Genomic DNA, 16208 nt, shown 5'->3' with positions numbered 1-16208 from the left:
CATGGAAAAGGTTGCCCATTCCTGGTTTGAACTACCTTGATATGTTTTATGGATAAAAGTAATCCTAGCTTCATTCCAGAATTACAGTATCTGATGTTTACATAAACATTTTGGAAACAGAATTGTCAGGGGTTGGCTTCGTAATTTCTCAAACTTTTTGGAGTCCTCTGTCCATAGGAATCCCAAGTGAGCCAGTAGTTTTTACTCAAGTTTGCTTGGCATTCTTCTTCCTCACTTACTGGAGAATTAAATGTCTTCTTTGTATTTCTGAAGTAAAATGTAAAAGGTAAAGGACCCCTGGACTGTTTAGTCCAGTCAAAGGCGACTATGGGGTTGCGGCAAAAATCTCGCTTTCAGGCTGAGGAAGCCGGCGTTTGCCCACAGACAGCTTTTCCGGGTCATGCAGTCAACATGACTAAACCGCTTCTGGCGCAATGGAGCATCGTAACAGAAACCAGAGTGCACAGAAACACTGTTTACCTTCCTGGTGCAGTGGTACCTATTTATCTGCTTGCACTGGCATGCTTTCAAACTGCTAGGTTGGCAGGAGCTGGGACAGGGCAAAGGGAGCTCACCCCGTTGCGGGGATTCGAACCACCAACCTTCTGATCAGCAAGCCCAAGAACAGAGGTTAGCAATCTAAGCCCTGTGGGCTGGTTCCAGCCCCAATGGGTTCTGGATCCAGCCCGCAGATGGTCCAGAAATCGTCGCATGGTTCTGATTCATATCATTCAGAAATCGCTTCTGCACATCCCAGACGCCGAAAATTACTTTTGCGCAGGTGCGGTTTTCGGCATCTGGGCATGTGCAAAAGCGATTTCCAGCGCTGTGGACATGTGCAAATGTGATTTCTGGCTTCACGCTGTGCCGGCCTGGCGCACGGACGATCTCCATGGGAGTGATCCGGCCCATGCCCAGTATGCCTTGCCGACCTCTTCCCAAGAGGCTCAGTAGTTTAGACCACAGCACCATCTGCGTCCCTCCTTCAAACCCTCGTCTGAAGTATGCACACACACAAACACACACACGGGTTATCAGATCTCCCATAAAAACCTACAAGATCACTTCTAAGCTCCTCATTTGATGCAGTTTCTCTATGCCTTGCAGCCACTTTTTTAAATAACTTTTTTTACTCAAAATTAAAACAAAACATATTATCCAGAAACATATCATCCTTATTCCTCCCCATTTTTACTCCCTCCCCCCACAGAACTCACCCACCCCCACCTCCCGACTTCCCTCAGTTCCAGTCTTTTATTTCTCTAAAAATGCTGTTTTCTGTGTGTTACACAGCTGTATAGATCCTCAAACTATTTAGCTGATTATTATCAATAAAAAGTTTGTGAATGTTTATTCAAAACCAGCCAAGGAGTCCAGTTTGCTTTGTTGCATCTTCAAATACTTTGTAAAGGGTTCCCATTCATCTTTAAAGTCACAGTTATCCTTGTCCCCTTGCTTGTATGTCAACCTTGCAGCCACTTTTAAGCCCCTACACATCCCCCAGAATCCTTTTCAGGATCCTTCCTACTAACCTGGGAGTTGACAGTGAAGACTTCAGGAGCACAGACATCATCATCATCAGACCCCAAAGTGCCATTGTTCCCATTGTAGTAGACGGGGGGCTTTTCAGAGTGTGTCCCATTGAGGGGGCAGGGAATCTCAAATTTCTTGTAGATCACCTTTAAGGCGGGAATGAAAACTGATGTTGAATACCAAGCTTGGGAAAGGAGCAGGGAGTGGGGGGAGAAGCTGCCCCAAAATCCATTTCCCCATTAAGTACTAGGAGCCCTGGATACCCATTTCCTATTACACTTGGCAGCTTATAAAGAAAACACAATTCTCCAGGTGGGAGAAGACCGCGCTTCTGAAAATTCCCATCAACTCACCGAGATGAGGAAGAAACACATACAGGTGAGGGAGAGCCCACTGGTATAACCAAGATAACCTGTGAGGAGAAGGAGGGAGAGAGAGAGAAAGAAAGAGCACATCAAGCTTCCACATAGAGTAAATGATAACAAGGATTAGAACAGATCCTCTGTTCAGTTCTCTTCAACCGGCTTGTAAACAACGCCATTTCTTGCTCACCATGTTATCTCCATGCCATGGGTAGGCAACCTAAGGCCCAGGGCCCAGATGCGGCCCAATCGCCTTCTAAAGCCAACCCGCAGACGGTCTGGGAATCAGCTTGTTTTCCCATGAGTAGAATGTGTCTTTTTATTTAAAATGCATCTCTGGGTTATTTGTGGGGCCTGCCTGGTATTTTTACATGAGCAGAATGTGTTCTTTTATTTAAAATGCATCTCTGGGTTATTTGTAGGCCATTGGAATTCATTCATTATTTTTTTTTTTTCAAAATACAGTATGGCCCACCACATAGTCTGAGGGACGGTGGACCGGCTCACGGCTGAAAAAGGTTGCTGATCCCTGCTCCATGCCAACAAAAACAGCACCTGTTGGACCTCTCTCTCTATCGTTCTGCTAAAAGGCACAAGAGCCCTGATCACAAACAAACAAACAAACAAACAAACAGGGTTAAGGCTAGGGGGAATACTTGAAATTAAAATTTCTGCAGTTTCGCCGGACTAGGAAGCACATTTAGGCTGCCCTATAGAGGGGAAGTTGGGGGATAGGGTGAACATATTTATTGGGTGCTTCCAGAACACCACAATTTCGTGACGGGGTTCAATGGCGCACCAACAAATTCAGGTTGCACAACTTAAGATGAATAGGCACTGTTGCAAAGCAAACCCACTTCCCCTAAAAGAATCGATACTTTTTTCACAATAAGGAAAAGTGACAGAAAAATGCACTGGATAGCGTAAGATAACGCTTGCCCGACTTCCACGCAAACAAATCAGAACCAAGTGTTACATGAAAAGCTATTGCTGTCTAACCTCTCTGCAAACTTTGTGCCAACAAACCAGAATGAATGCTCCATAAATAGGTTGGCTGGAAGGGACTGCCGTGATCCACATGGGCAAAGGTCTGCTTGCAGTGGAGACAGTGGCTTCCTTAAAAAATATTAATTACTTGATTAGGAAAGGGCGTGTGTGTGTGTTGTCTGTGAAAGGACCCTCTTAATGGTGGCCACGGACCACCCTATCTTCATTCCAGGAACATTCTGGGAGCACAGAGGTAAGTGGCAACCTACTCTAGAAGTAAACTTTGACACCTATTTATTTACTTAAAATAAATTTCATAAGACTGGCCCAACCCCCTGCAACAGGACATACATATTCTTCTTCACCCGCAACATTTCCCATGGGCATGCAAGCTGACAGGGAAAAGTAATTCCCCAGAGGAGGTAGCAGGTTTGATGGGACAGTGTGAGAACAGGATGCTACTCATATGATGCCAAAGCTGATTCCCTCCAGCAGAGGGCGGGAGAGACACAAACAACATTGCCTTCAACTCTCAGGGAAGAAGGAAATGTTCACTGCAGTGACACACACACACACACACACACACACACACACACACACGGCCGTCTTTAGCATATGCACCACCAGGGTGCAAAGATCTGCCCAGCGCCCCCAAATTAAACATTATTATGCCATTGCTGCCTAGCGCCTGCCCGATCAGCGGAAGCAGCCACCTGTCACTCACAATTGCCGCAGCGGCAGCCAATACACAGCAGACATTGCCGCAGTCACCAATCGCCCACCAGGTAGATAGTTTAGAGCTTAGGCAGCTTCAGTGACAGGTGCCTGCTGCCCCCCAGAATTCGGCGCCCAGGTGCCCCACACCCCTGAGTAAAGACGGCCCTGCAGACACACACACACACACACACACACACACACACACACACACCGTGGCTGGGCCATTGCTTATCCAAGTGTACCTAAGCAAAACACCAGGGACAGATGCTCTCCACCACTTACCCAAATGTTTCATCATAGCCAGGGGCAGGATGACACCAACACTGACAACGATGATCAAGACATTCCCGTTCATGTACCACTCGCTGAAAACAAACAATATCAAGGTCACAACAGCTAATGGATGCTACATTTTTCCCCTCAGATGAACAGAGGCAAAAGTAAGCAGGGCTCCTGTCCTTTAACCGTCGCATCCAAGAGGGAATTTGGGCAGCTTTTCTCGCCTTTGTGCAATGAGTTTGAATTCCCCCTTCTGTGAAGGCTGGGAAGCACAGGGTCCCGGTTCTCCTTGGCACTTGCTCACTCAATCCCGTCCCCTCCGTTAAGTCTATATGGATATTAATGAGCAAGAACAACCAGCAGCATACTTCCAAGACAGGAAGCCATGTTACAAAAAGCAACAAACGCACGTGGCACCCTCAAGGTCTAGCAGCTTTTATAAACTTTTGGAAAGCTGGTGTCCATGTCATCAGAAAGCTTGTGCGCATGGCAAGTGCCTTTTAAAGTTATTTCTGCTGCAACAGACTCAGGTTTGCCACTCCCTGCTACTGTAATGTGCTCTGCATGGGGCTTCCCTTGGGATGGATCTAGTAGCGGCAGATAATGCAGAATTTTGCAGCTGGACGGATGAGAGGAGCCACTGGGTATGCATGCACGCCTTACACCAGTGCTGAGGATGTGCACTGGTTGTCAGTCAGCTACCGGGTCACGTTGAAGGTCTTGCTGACACACAAAGCTCTGAAAAACTCAGGTCCAGGTTCCCTGAAAGATCACCTGTCTTGTAAATCTTTGCGGCATCACACCCTCCACATAATCAGCCAAAATACAGTCATACCTCGTGTTGAAGCAGCTTCAAGTTAAGTATTTTTGGGTTCCACTCCATGGCGACCCAGAAGTAATGGAGCACGTTACTTCTGGGTTTTGCCGCTTGCGCATGCGCAGATGCTCAAAATGACATCACGCGCATGCGCAGAAGTGGTGAAACACGACCCATGCACGCAGAGATGTGTCTTACGTTTACTTCAGGATGCAAACGGGACTCCGGAACGGATCCCGTTCGTATCCAGAGGAGTGGTACCTCAGCTTACAGAAGCTTCAGGTTACAGGTGCTTCGGGTTAGACTCCACTAGCCCAGAAATAGTACTTCAGGTTAAGAACTTTGCTTCAGGGTGAGAACAGAAATAGTGCTCCGGCGGCAGCGGCGGCAGCAGGAGGCCCCATTAGCTAAAGTGGTGCTTCAGGTTAAGAACAGTTTCAGGTTAAGAACGGATCTCCGGAATGAATTAAGTTCTTAACCCAAAGTACCACTGTATAGGTGTAGCTTTTCTTTTCCTTTTGTGTGAAATGGAAGGCAAGTTTTCTTCTACCATGCTTCCGTGAAGCCCACCAAGGACCCTCCCTGCTTCCAGGGCTACATTCAGCCGGCACAATGGACACCAAAACTCTGTAACTTGGCATCATCTTTTCTTTATCTATCTTTTCAATAGCCAGTGTGGCAAAATGGTTAAAGTGTTGGACTAGGAGCTGGGAGAGACCAGGGTTCGAATCCCCACTCAGCTGTTCAACGGATGACTTTGGGTGAGTCACAATCTCACAGCCTAACCTACCTCACAGGGTTGTTGTTAGGATAAAATGGGGGGGGGGGGAGAACCATGTACACCACCTTGAGACTGTTAGAAGAAAAAGGTGGTCTATAAATATATAATAAGTAAATAATATTTATTCAACTCACGGGCCCACTTTCTCCAACAGTAGCAGCCCTGGGCCTCAAGGCTGACTGAGCGAGATTCTCCCTCACCCCAGAAACTTAGCATTTTGATTTACTGTTTTCAACAGCTGGGAGTGAGAGGTTCAAACAACATGTTACACAACACAGCTATGTGAAACATTAGCCAGAGGTTACTTTGCTACGAGGCAGCCTTGGGGACGAGGCGGGGGGCTGATTTTTGGTGCAGTAGTGGCAGGGAACGGGGGGGCGCTTAACCTCCTTCTTTCTGGTCACTTTCCTCTGCAAAAACTCCTTCTTTCCCAGCCACTTTTTCTCCTTCCCTTTATCTAACTCTGGACTGGATAATGTTACAAGACAGCTGTGTTTCGATGTGGTAGTTTGGCTCCAGGTTCAAAGCGAACATCAAGTACAGGTGTCGGGGGGCAGGTTGTAATTCACTTGGGGGGGCGGATGTGCCCTACGCCTTTCTGTTTGAGGGGGGTCGGGTCCTCCAATTCAGGACACTGCTGAGGCCCCAGAAACTCTCCTGCTCAGGGAAGGCGTGTGAAGAGGGCAGCAAGCCCCACGCTGGGAGCCATTTATAGAAGGGAAATGGAGCCAAAAAAGGCCAGCTGCTTCCCTCCATAAAACGGCTCCGAAGGCCTCACAGAAAGCTTGAAGGGAAGGGCCAAGATGGGGCGGGGGTAGAGAGAAGGGAAAAAATCCTGATCCACTTTCATCACGGGTCACAGTGGTCCTACGATGGCTCCAGAGGGAAGGTCAATGCGGGTTCAGATCCTTAAAATAACCACGGATGTGATTGGGCGCTGCCCCCAAGTTGACTCTGAGGTGAAACTACTGGGTGTTCTCACTGGCTCGAAAACGGATTTAAATTTAAAAATCTGTTGGCCATCGTTAAATAAAATAAAAACAACTGTTATTAAGTTGAAATCACACACACAAAAAAAACTCCTGTGGAATAAGCCAAAGAATGTGTCCAGCAGGGCCAGGGAACCCTGGGGTGACCTTCCAGGACTCCAACTCCCATCAGCCCCCACAAGCAGAACCAGTGGCCAGGGATCCTGGGAATTCTAGTCCAACTAGTATCTGTAGGGCTGCAGGTTCCCTATGTCCACACTAGGGGTTGTGGAAATGGGTGTTAATTGCTTTAGTAGTACTTCGGGGTCAAGTCTGGTTGTCCTCAACACGGTGCCTATAGCAGTAATGATGCTCAGGAAGGGAGGGAGGGAAGGAAGGAAGGAAGGAAGGAAGGAAGGAAGGAAGGAAGGAAGGAAGGAAGGAACTGAAGGCTGTGTGTGTGTGTGTGTGTGTGTGTGTAAGCCGCTCTCTGTTGAAAGCCGCCCAGAGTGGCTGGGGAATAAATAAATCATCACCATCATCATCATTTGTGGTTGTTTTCCCCTCCACTCTGGAAGTCTGTGCAGGGGTGGACTTTGGCAATCTTTCACAAAATGGCGCCCTGAGCAAGGCCAAAATTGGGCACCCTCAAATGGATCTCCTCAATAGTGGATCTCCTCAATTTGGTGTCCCTCAGCTTGGCACCCCGTGTGGGGCAACCACCCACACCACCGTAAACCCGGAACTGGTTTGTGTTTGTTGTTGCCCTTCCTCAGCTCTGGGGCTCGGATGCTTCCCACCCAAACACCCAAGTTCTGTTGTTTGCCATCCCATTTCCCCCTGCCAGCCACACTTCTTTCTGGGGTCTGTTTGCTTGCTTTCCAACCTCCTTCTCTCTGGGTGACAGGTGTTTTTGTCGCGTTCCCACCCCTCTCTGCACACACACACCCTGCCTTGGAAAGATATGGACTCTGTGCATTTTCCCTTTTCCTGCTCCTCCTTCTCAGCATCTACAAAACACACACCCCACATTGTGAGCAAGCAGGGGAGGGGACAGCAAATCGTAGCAGAACACACTTCCACAGGCCACCACAGGTATTTTGTGGCCTGCCGTCAGTGGCGTAGCGTGGGTTGTCAGCACCCAGGGCAAGGCAAGTAATTTGCGCCCCCTAACCCGTGGATTTGCGCCCCCTAACCCCCAGATGTTGCGCCCGGTGCGGCCGGCCCCTCCTGCACCCCCACGCTACGGCACTGCCTGCCGTGGCAGCCATTTTGTTGCGGTGCTCACCATTCTTTTTGAAAATCCCAAAGCGTTCAGAAAGGTTGCAGATGATCTGGATTAAGCAAGATCAAGTGAGGCCCTACTAAGTCACCTTCTATTTCTTTTTGGATTAAATTTGTACACTGAGTGTGGTCACTGACCCTTCCTAATTTTTATTTAAAAAGAAAACAGAAACAACAGAGGGGGGAAGGTCAGTACAGGACTGAGAATTGAACTGGAGGTTGTTTTGCTTACCCGTTGTTCCCTGACAGCCCTAAGAAAGTTTGGATCACAAGTGGCAGCTCAGATTTCACGATAAACAGGTAGCTGGACATTGCTGTGAAAAGAAAAAGCTGTCAGGAAGATTTCCCTTCTTGACCCAGGAGGAGAGCAATCAGCAGGGCCGCAGGACAATTTTTTTCCACCATTTTGCATACCAGCCAAATCAGGTAGCAGGTATGATGCGGAATTCATGAGAAAACTGCCAGTTTCGGCACCCTATAGTTCTTTGCCCACACATTCTCTCCTGCTAGCAGTAAAGCAGGATAAATTTGGCACAGACAAATGGACTAAACGTTCAGGGCAGTATCCAGGTAACATGCCCTGTAAGCGCAAGGATTTCCACTTGCACAAGGAGACCTTCTCCTCCTCTAATCACCCTGTGCAAGCCCCACACCCTCCCAAATCTTCTCCGATGGGTATGGGGAACCCCTGGAGAAGTTTGGGGGGGGTGCATGGAGGGGGGAAGTTTGACTGCACAAACAGAAATGAATGGATGGGATGCTTCTTGCCATTATGTTGGGAGACAATCAATAATGCCTACAGGTTGTGGAGCCCCAGACTTGTGGCAGGGGGTCGGGTGGGCTTTGTGTTACCATGACAGATTGTTTCTTAGCCTCACAGAACATCTGTGGGCCAGAACAAGCCCTTACCTCCTATGTTGTGTATTGAGATTATCACAGCTGCAACAACTTTGCCCCCGTGGCCAAAAGCCCGGAGTCCCAGCTGTTCGTAGGCTCTAATTCCTAGATGAAAAAGAGAGATGCAGATTGTTGCTGTTATTGTTATTGTTGTTTTTTTTTTTTTACAAATGGCTAGGAAATCACCTTACTTGTAACCCATGGCTCCCAGTTAGTGTCACCGCTCCTCCAGTTCAGCCACCTCCCCTCTATCTACCAGTGAGGCTTCTCCCATCATGAATATTGCCACTCCCCACTCCAGCTCTCACGGGACTTTCCCTATTCTGCCTCATCAGGAAAGTGTGCGATTCTACGTTAAGGCAGTGAAAGGAGGCCCAAACATGCTCTTCAGGCATAGCCTGCCTGGCCCCAGCTGACACAAACCACTACAGAGATCTAAATCAATTGCAAATGCCAATTCACCTCATGCCTCAATCATTTTAAAAACCAGGAATCTGGGCACTTTGGAAGTTGCAGGTGGCAGACGTTGTGCAAGAGAGGCTGAGGAGAACATTTAAAGCATGGGTTTATCTGCCATGGCTTGTCAGATTTGGCAAGTGTTGGCACTGTTCCAAAAGCCTTCAAAGCCTCTTCAGCCAGAGGCAGAACTGGGCCTTGGTGAAGACTTGACGTTTTTATCCCCAAAAAAGTTTTTGAATGAGTTTCCACTGAAAGGAGGTTGCATTTTAATGTTTTAATGTTGTAATTTAATCTTGTTTTTAAAGCTCTATTTCAATCAATTGTTTTTATTTGGTGTTAGCCGCCCTGAGCCTGGTCTTGGCTGGGGAGGGAGGGGTATAAATAAAAAATATTATTATTAAAAATAAAGATCTGTGCACTCAACACATACAGCGTGTCAGCGAAACCCATCTCGAACCAATTCCAATTCTCTTCTAAAGACGCTGTCTGACTCCAGACAGAGGAATGAAGTTTCCTGCTCCCCCCGGCCAGAACACCTTTGATTTGTGCCTCTTGGGACAAGTATAAATGGCATCCGAGGAGCAGCGAAGGGCTTCTACCGCTGCCCACAACTTACCCACAACGCCAGCGCATTTCAGCAGCAGGTGGATGGAGTAGGAGGACAGCAAAGCAATGCAGATCAGAAGCACCCTAGTGAAGAGATGGACAAAAGCAAGCATCAGCCACACACTGTTGTCCCAGGGGCAGGGCCTGCCAACTCCCCAAGCTTCAAATCCAAACCTAACTCCCTTCCCACAGCCTGGCACAGAATCCCAGAGGCCACAGAGTCCTATCAAACGTCAGACCAGGGCACTCCAACTTTTCATACCAAGTGGGCTACAAGTGTACTTTGATGTGGAACTTGTGAGCTGCACTCTTGTCTTGTTGGGAAGATGGGGAGCAAGGCCGACATTTGCCCTAGAGCCCTCCAACTTTCCCCAAAGCTGTGACAGCGCTAAGTAGGCTAGAGGTTCTAGGACCCCGGCAAAGCTTCATGTCTGCTTCCCAACGCCTCACTGACCCAGATGTGGGAAGCCAGGGCAAGGACTGGGGAAGGGGGAAAATCAAATGTTGGCGAGGGCAGCCAAAAAAGACATTGAGGGCCGGATGCGGACTGAGGACCATGTGGTGGACCGCCCTGCTCTAGGCAGGACATCTCCTTCGCATGCCGAAGGTCCTGGGTTCCATCACTGGCATCTCAGGTACAGTGGTGCCCCGCAAGACGAATGCCTCGCAAGACGGAAAACCCGCTAGACGAAAGGGTTTTCCGTTTTGGAGGTACTTCGCAAAACGAATTTCCTATGGGCTTGCTTCACAAGACGAAAATGTCTTGCAAGTTCCTGCGGGGGTTCCCCCCCCCCTTTTTCCCAAGCCGCTAAGCCGCTTATCAGCTGATCCGCTAAGCCGCTTATCAGCTGATCCGCTAAGCCGCTTATCAGCTGATCCGCTAAGCCGCTTATCAGCTGATCCGCTAAGCCCGCTAAGCCGCTAATGGGCTTGCTTCGCAAGACGAAAAAAAACGCAAGACGAAGAGACTCGCGGAACGAGTCTTTTCGTCTTGCGAGGCACCACTGTACCTGAAAGCCTGGACAGCCGCTGGCAGTTCCTGCAAATGCTACCAAGCTAGATGATCTGGCTCTGTGTTGGGCCGCTTCCTCTGCTCCTGCGAGCCCCCGTTTGGGAATTTGCTGCTCAGCTATGCTCCCCAGCTATGCTCCCAGCTCTGTGCGTGCTGCCCTGCCAATGGCCTGTGCCCTTGGGTGGGATGAGTGGGGCGCGTTCCCACCCGCTTCCTTCTCCCCAGGGCTTTGAAACCTCCCTGGCCGGTGTGCCAGGCAGGGGCACTCACACAAAAAGGACGATCCCCGTGTTCCTCATGGCGTAGGCCAGGCCCAGGATGCCGCTGCCCATGATGGCGTTGCTCAGGTTGAAGACCGACATCCCAAAGGACGTCTTTCCCTCAAACTGCAAGTCAGAGGGGGAAGGAAGAGTAAAAAATCAGGTCAGGGAAAAATGGTGGGGCACAAGCAAAGGGTTTCGCTTCTGTGGAGGGGGAGAGACCGTGTTGTGGAAAATGCATTGTTAACAACAACAACAACAACAAAGCACAGCGGGGAAAGGGAGCCATACGACTTTCTGGACTACAGCTCCCATCATCCTTGACTGTTGGCTGGGGCTGGGGCTGATGGGAGTTGGGAGTCCAGCAATATCTGCAGGGCCACAGGTTCCCCACTCCTGACGTAAAGGGACTGGCGCCTATGACAGAGTCTAGGAGCCAGGAAGAAAAAGGAACTTGGAGAACATGATGTTCTTGTTGGTGGTTGGGTCAGGGGTGGGAGTCTTGGCTAGTAGGAGCAATGTGGGAGGCAAGAAGAAGAAAAAGAAGAGTTTGGATTTGATATCCCGCTTTATCACTACCCGAAGGAGTCTCAAAGCGGCTAACATTCTCCTTTCCCTTCCTCCCCTACAACAAACACTCTGTGAGGTGAGTGGGGCTGAGAGACTTCAGAGAAGTGTGACTAGCCCAAGGTCACCCAGCAGCTGCATGTGGAGGAGCGGAGACGCGAACCCAGTTCACCAAATTACGAGTCTACCGCTCTTAACTACTATACCGCACAGGTGTAGTGCAAACCTTTAGACCAGCCTTCCTCAACCTGATGCCTTTCCGCTGTTGAAGGACTACAGAGCCCATCATCCTTAATCGCTGGCCAGAATAACGGGCTGGTGGGGGTTGGAGACTAGGGGAAAACCTGGAGGGTTGCTGACTGGGAAGCTCCTCAATTCAGACTGCGGAGCTGGGAGATGCAGGGGCTCCTCTGCTCAGGCCTCGGAGCATCTGGAGCAGATTGGGCTAGTAAAAGTTTCTTGAAAGGCGGAATAAGGAAGGGGGGCAGGAGGGGGCTTTAAACTGGCAGGACGGTTTTGAAGCGCAAAGAATGAGAAGGAGAGACAACAGTAGGACTGGCAGTCAGCTTCTAGGAGAAGAATGGCCAGAGTTCAGAACAGACAGGTCTAACTCTTTGACATGGAAACTCAGCTTTAGCTTCCAACAGATACTGAACCAACCATTGCAGTCGGATTCAGTGGGACTGGCATCCTTCAGTGAAAAATTATGGCTGTGGGGTCTGGTTATCTGCTGGGTGCGTAGTCTGGCCCTCTGGGTTTGATGCCTCTTTCCTTACAGAAATTATAATTATAATAATACTCTAAAGAGACTTTTTAAAAGGGGACAAAATGGCACAGGCATCACCGGGGCCGGCCCACCCATGAGGCAAGCTGAGGTGACTGCCTCAGGCAGCAGCATCCATAGGAGCAGCATTTCCGACCTCCAAGAAAGGCATGGTGGCATCAATGGCTGAAGTAAACATGTTGGAGAGCGGATCCGCTGCCTCCTTGGCAGCGCTCCCCCCAATGTGGGCTCTTGGCAAATAGGAGGCACCGCTGGTCTCCTCCCCCTCCCAGGGAGGAACGTGGGGGGGGGGGGGCTGCCCTCTGGAGTCTCCTGGGTTCTGTACTCACCCAGTGTGATTCAGAGCAGGCCCCTTCCCACACACACCACTGCCTTTGATTCCCACTTCAACCACCTGGGAAGGTTGGTTTGATCCCCCCTTTTGTGTCCAATGTAAATCTTCACTCCCCCTTTGCTCCCGGGTTGGGGGTCTGCCATTTTGTGGCCTCAGGTGTCAAACCGTCTTGGGCCGGCCCTGCACATTACAGCAGGGACCAGTGTGCTGCCATTTACATCACAGATGAAATTCAACACTGCCGCCTGCCACCACCTACTATGCCTACAACAGATGCTCTGAGCTACTGGAGGGGGGGGAACAGAGGCAGAATGACATTTCCCCATGTGTAAAATAAAGTAAGACTCTGCATGGGGAATTGTACAATGCTGCTCCAGGTGCACAAGCTGCTTGGTATTTGTCTGCTGCTTGAAATTTCATTTTTTGGGGTGAAAAAAAAATTATGATATTGAGATGTACAGGACTTGATGGACTGTTTGAGCGAAAGGCTCTGTTCCGATATGCGAGACTGGATGCCAGGCTAAGACCAAGCAGCCCCTATGGAAGGAGAAAGCTTCGACCAAAGAAGATCAAGAAGAAGATTGGCAAAATAAATTACTGAACTAGGCAGGACTATTTATTACAAAAAAGGGCAATTGTTCAATGCATATTTTTTAAGCTTTGTGTACAGATTTTTACATTAGTGTGACTTTTAAAAGTCACTTGTAATAATATGAAGGTTTTAAAATTAAGTATATAAGGTTCTATGGACGTGCATTAAAAAGTACCGTATTTTTTGCTCTATAAGACTCACTTTTTCCCTCCTAAAATGTAAGGGGAAATGTGTGTTTGTCTTATGGAGCGAATGCAGGCTGTGCAGCTATCCCAGAAGCCAGAACAGCAAGAGGGATTGCTGCTTTCACTCCGCAGCAACCCCTCTTGCTGTTCTGGCTTCTGAGATTCAGAATATATTTTTTCTAGTTTTCCTCCTCCAAAAACTAGGTGCGTCTTGTGGTCTGGTGCGTCTTGTAGAGCGAAAAATATGGTACATTATAATGGAACCAAGAGGGGGAGTGGAGGGAAGTCGACTAAAAATTTATGGTTTAATTTGGTTATGAATTTTTTTCTTTTCTGTTTTTGTTTTGTTTTGTCACTTTTGGAAAACCTATAAATTGTTATAAAAAAATAAAAACAAATTATTTTTGAATAGGTTCCTGTTGGTCATGAGCCTGGAGCCTGGAATCCAATGTAATTGATATAAATATGCATATGTGCCCACAGTAAGCATCATTAATGGGCCACACAGAATCAGCAGAAATTAAAAAGAAAAGGGGCAAACAAGCGAATGAAGGGAGAAACTGCGGACAATGATAAAGACGGAATCTCAAAAGAGGAACTGGTTGCCTTGTTCGGGTGCAGCTCTTGCTACTGGGATGTGCCACTGGAGATTGACTGGAGGGGTTCAATCACAATGCTTGAATGCTTCCCTAATATAATAAAATCCTTCCACATATAACGGTAGCATGTTGGGGAGAACAGCTCTTGTGGCTAGCCTCCTCTAGGCCATGCTGGTTTTCTGTTAGCATGAACTGGTTTAAATGGGAGATCCTTCAATGCAGCCTCCCCACCTGCCGTCTGAACGGAATGGCACCATCCAGGAAAAGCGATGGCATGTGATTCCCCTGGTGGCTGCTTCAGCTCTGATGTGGCCAAAAGGTGCATCTGGCAGAAATGAGGGCAGGAGGAAAGATGAGGAAAGCAAAGGTTGCAACATCTGTTGGCCATGCACAGAGCCCCTTGCCAACCCCATAAATTCTGAGTACGGAGGATCGTCCTATATATGGTTAGGGAAAGGGCATGTGGACTGTTAGACACTGGAGTTCAAAGAAAGCAGATATCCTGTACATTGGGACCTCTTAAGAATGGATGCCAATAGTCTCAGTTTCTACCCAGGGTGACAGGAGAATATCTGGGCTCTACGGCCACCTACGTCAGTGAACTGGTTCAGTTTCTTGCTAGCAATGTGGGGCAGGAACTCCTCTTCCTCAGTCAAAGCACGCTCTTCTTCCTCATAGCTGGAAGGGAAAGAAACACAGAATCAGGGAAATGGATGCAGCCCCAGAATTGGGTATCAGCAAGAACCCCAGGTGCCAGGCCTGCAAAACGGCTCTCTCCAAAACAAATGCACTCACGTTTTGTATCCCCACCCCACCAGATGCTCTGTTCTGACAGCTCAGCAAGCCAGTCAATTCCCCCCATCAAATATTGTCACCAGTTGATTTCCTGATGTTTGGCTGCAGTGAAGGAGAATCTAACATCCCAGCGAGGAAGGGTCGTAGCTTAGCGGTAGAGCAGCTGCTCCACAGGGAGAAGGGTCCAGGTTCAATCCCAGGTAGTGCTGAGAAAGAGACCCCTTTCTCAACCTCTGCCAGTCAGTGTAGACCATACTGGGCTGTATCAGGCAATCTCACTCGCTGGATCATCACCTTGTTGTGGTGAGTGGGCTTGCATGTTCTTATGACCTTTGTGAGCAAAGCCATCGGGAGTCTCGTACTCCCAGCAGGGTCACCCAAGGCGGTAAGGTCAAAGGGAAGGAGCTAGACAAAGAATGATCCCAGAAGTCCTCAACCGCAGGACAGGCGGATAGTAACAAGTGGTATGTTACAACGGCTGTGAAGGCGGATGAAGGCTGCAGCACGTAAGAATCTACCGGTCATCGTGATACTCATGCCATCGGAATAGAGCATGGGTAGGTAAATTAAGGCCCGGGGGCTGGATCCGGCCCAATCACCTTCTCAATCCGGCCCGCGGATGGTCCAGGAATCAGCATGTTTTTACATGAGTAGAATGTGTCCTTTTATTTAAAATGCATTTCTGGGTTATTTGTGGGGCCTGCCTGGTGTTTTTACATGAGTAGAATGTGTGCTTTCATTTAAAATGCATCTCTGGGTTATTTGTGGGGCATAGGAATTCGTTCATCCCCCCCAAAAAAAATATAGTCCGTCCCCCCACAACGTCTGAGGACAGTGGACCAGCCCCCTGCTGAAAAAGTTTGCTGACCCCTGGAATAGAGCCTTACTGCAAAGACTTTGTGTTGGTCAGCATGCACTGATCTACACACATAAAACAAATTCACGCACAGGCGTCTTCCTAAAACCCATTTTATGGAAGACAATCTTACTCAGCTACGAGTGGTCACCAACGAAGAAGATATGAGGCAATGGTTTGGCTCAGAGTAAGGCTGTTTCCTGTGTTCCTATTCTGCTTGAAGAACCAATCTGCTGCCTACGGAGCACACCTTGCCTTTAAAAAACTGGCCTTTGTTTTTTAATAGTCTCCGTTTCTTTGCTTCGTTTTGTTTCTTTTCTTTAATTGTGTAACTGCAGACCAGCCCTGGTGCTCCAGGATAAAAGCTGAAGAGAAAAATTGTTGAGTGAATCATCCACGTTCACACAAACCTCACCTGGCGTAATTAAAATGCGTCCGTTTTTCTTTAATGTGATTAATTACTACAAAAGCTATTTTCATTCTTTCACAACAACAGTTAATTAACTGCACAGTGTCAACTCAGAAGCAAGAACC

At 48.5% G+C, this 16208-nt stretch overlaps 1 protein-coding gene across 2 annotated transcripts in view; it reads right to left on the bottom strand.

The window, feature by feature from the left end:
• SLC38A5 (solute carrier family 38 member 5) overlaps window positions 1–16208 on the bottom strand; it is a 45474-nt gene that overhangs the window by 11174 nt on the left and 18092 nt on the right. For both annotated transcript variants that reach the window (XM_081894415.1, XM_081894416.1), the window contains exons 3-10: window positions 14617–14701; window positions 10973–11088; window positions 9701–9774; window positions 8638–8730; window positions 7961–8042; window positions 3882–3964; window positions 1887–1945; window positions 1533–1679 (exon numbers count right to left, since the gene is read on the bottom strand). In XM_081894415.1, the coding sequence (XP_081750541.1) occupies window positions 1533–1679; window positions 1887–1945; window positions 3882–3964; window positions 7961–8042; window positions 8638–8730; window positions 9701–9774; window positions 10973–11088; window positions 14617–14701 (739 nt within the window). The remainder of the gene's footprint in view (window positions 1–1532; window positions 1680–1886; window positions 1946–3881; window positions 3965–7960; window positions 8043–8637; window positions 8731–9700; window positions 9775–10972; window positions 11089–14616; window positions 14702–16208) is intronic.

This window comes from Podarcis melisellensis (genome assembly GCF_964234715.1).
Source record: "Podarcis melisellensis genome assembly, chromosome: 17".
NCBI lineage: Eukaryota > Metazoa > Chordata > Lepidosauria > Squamata > Lacertidae > Podarcis > Podarcis melisellensis.
Note: the sequence above shows the minus strand (reverse complement) of the source record. Positions and strands in the feature narration are given on the sequence as shown.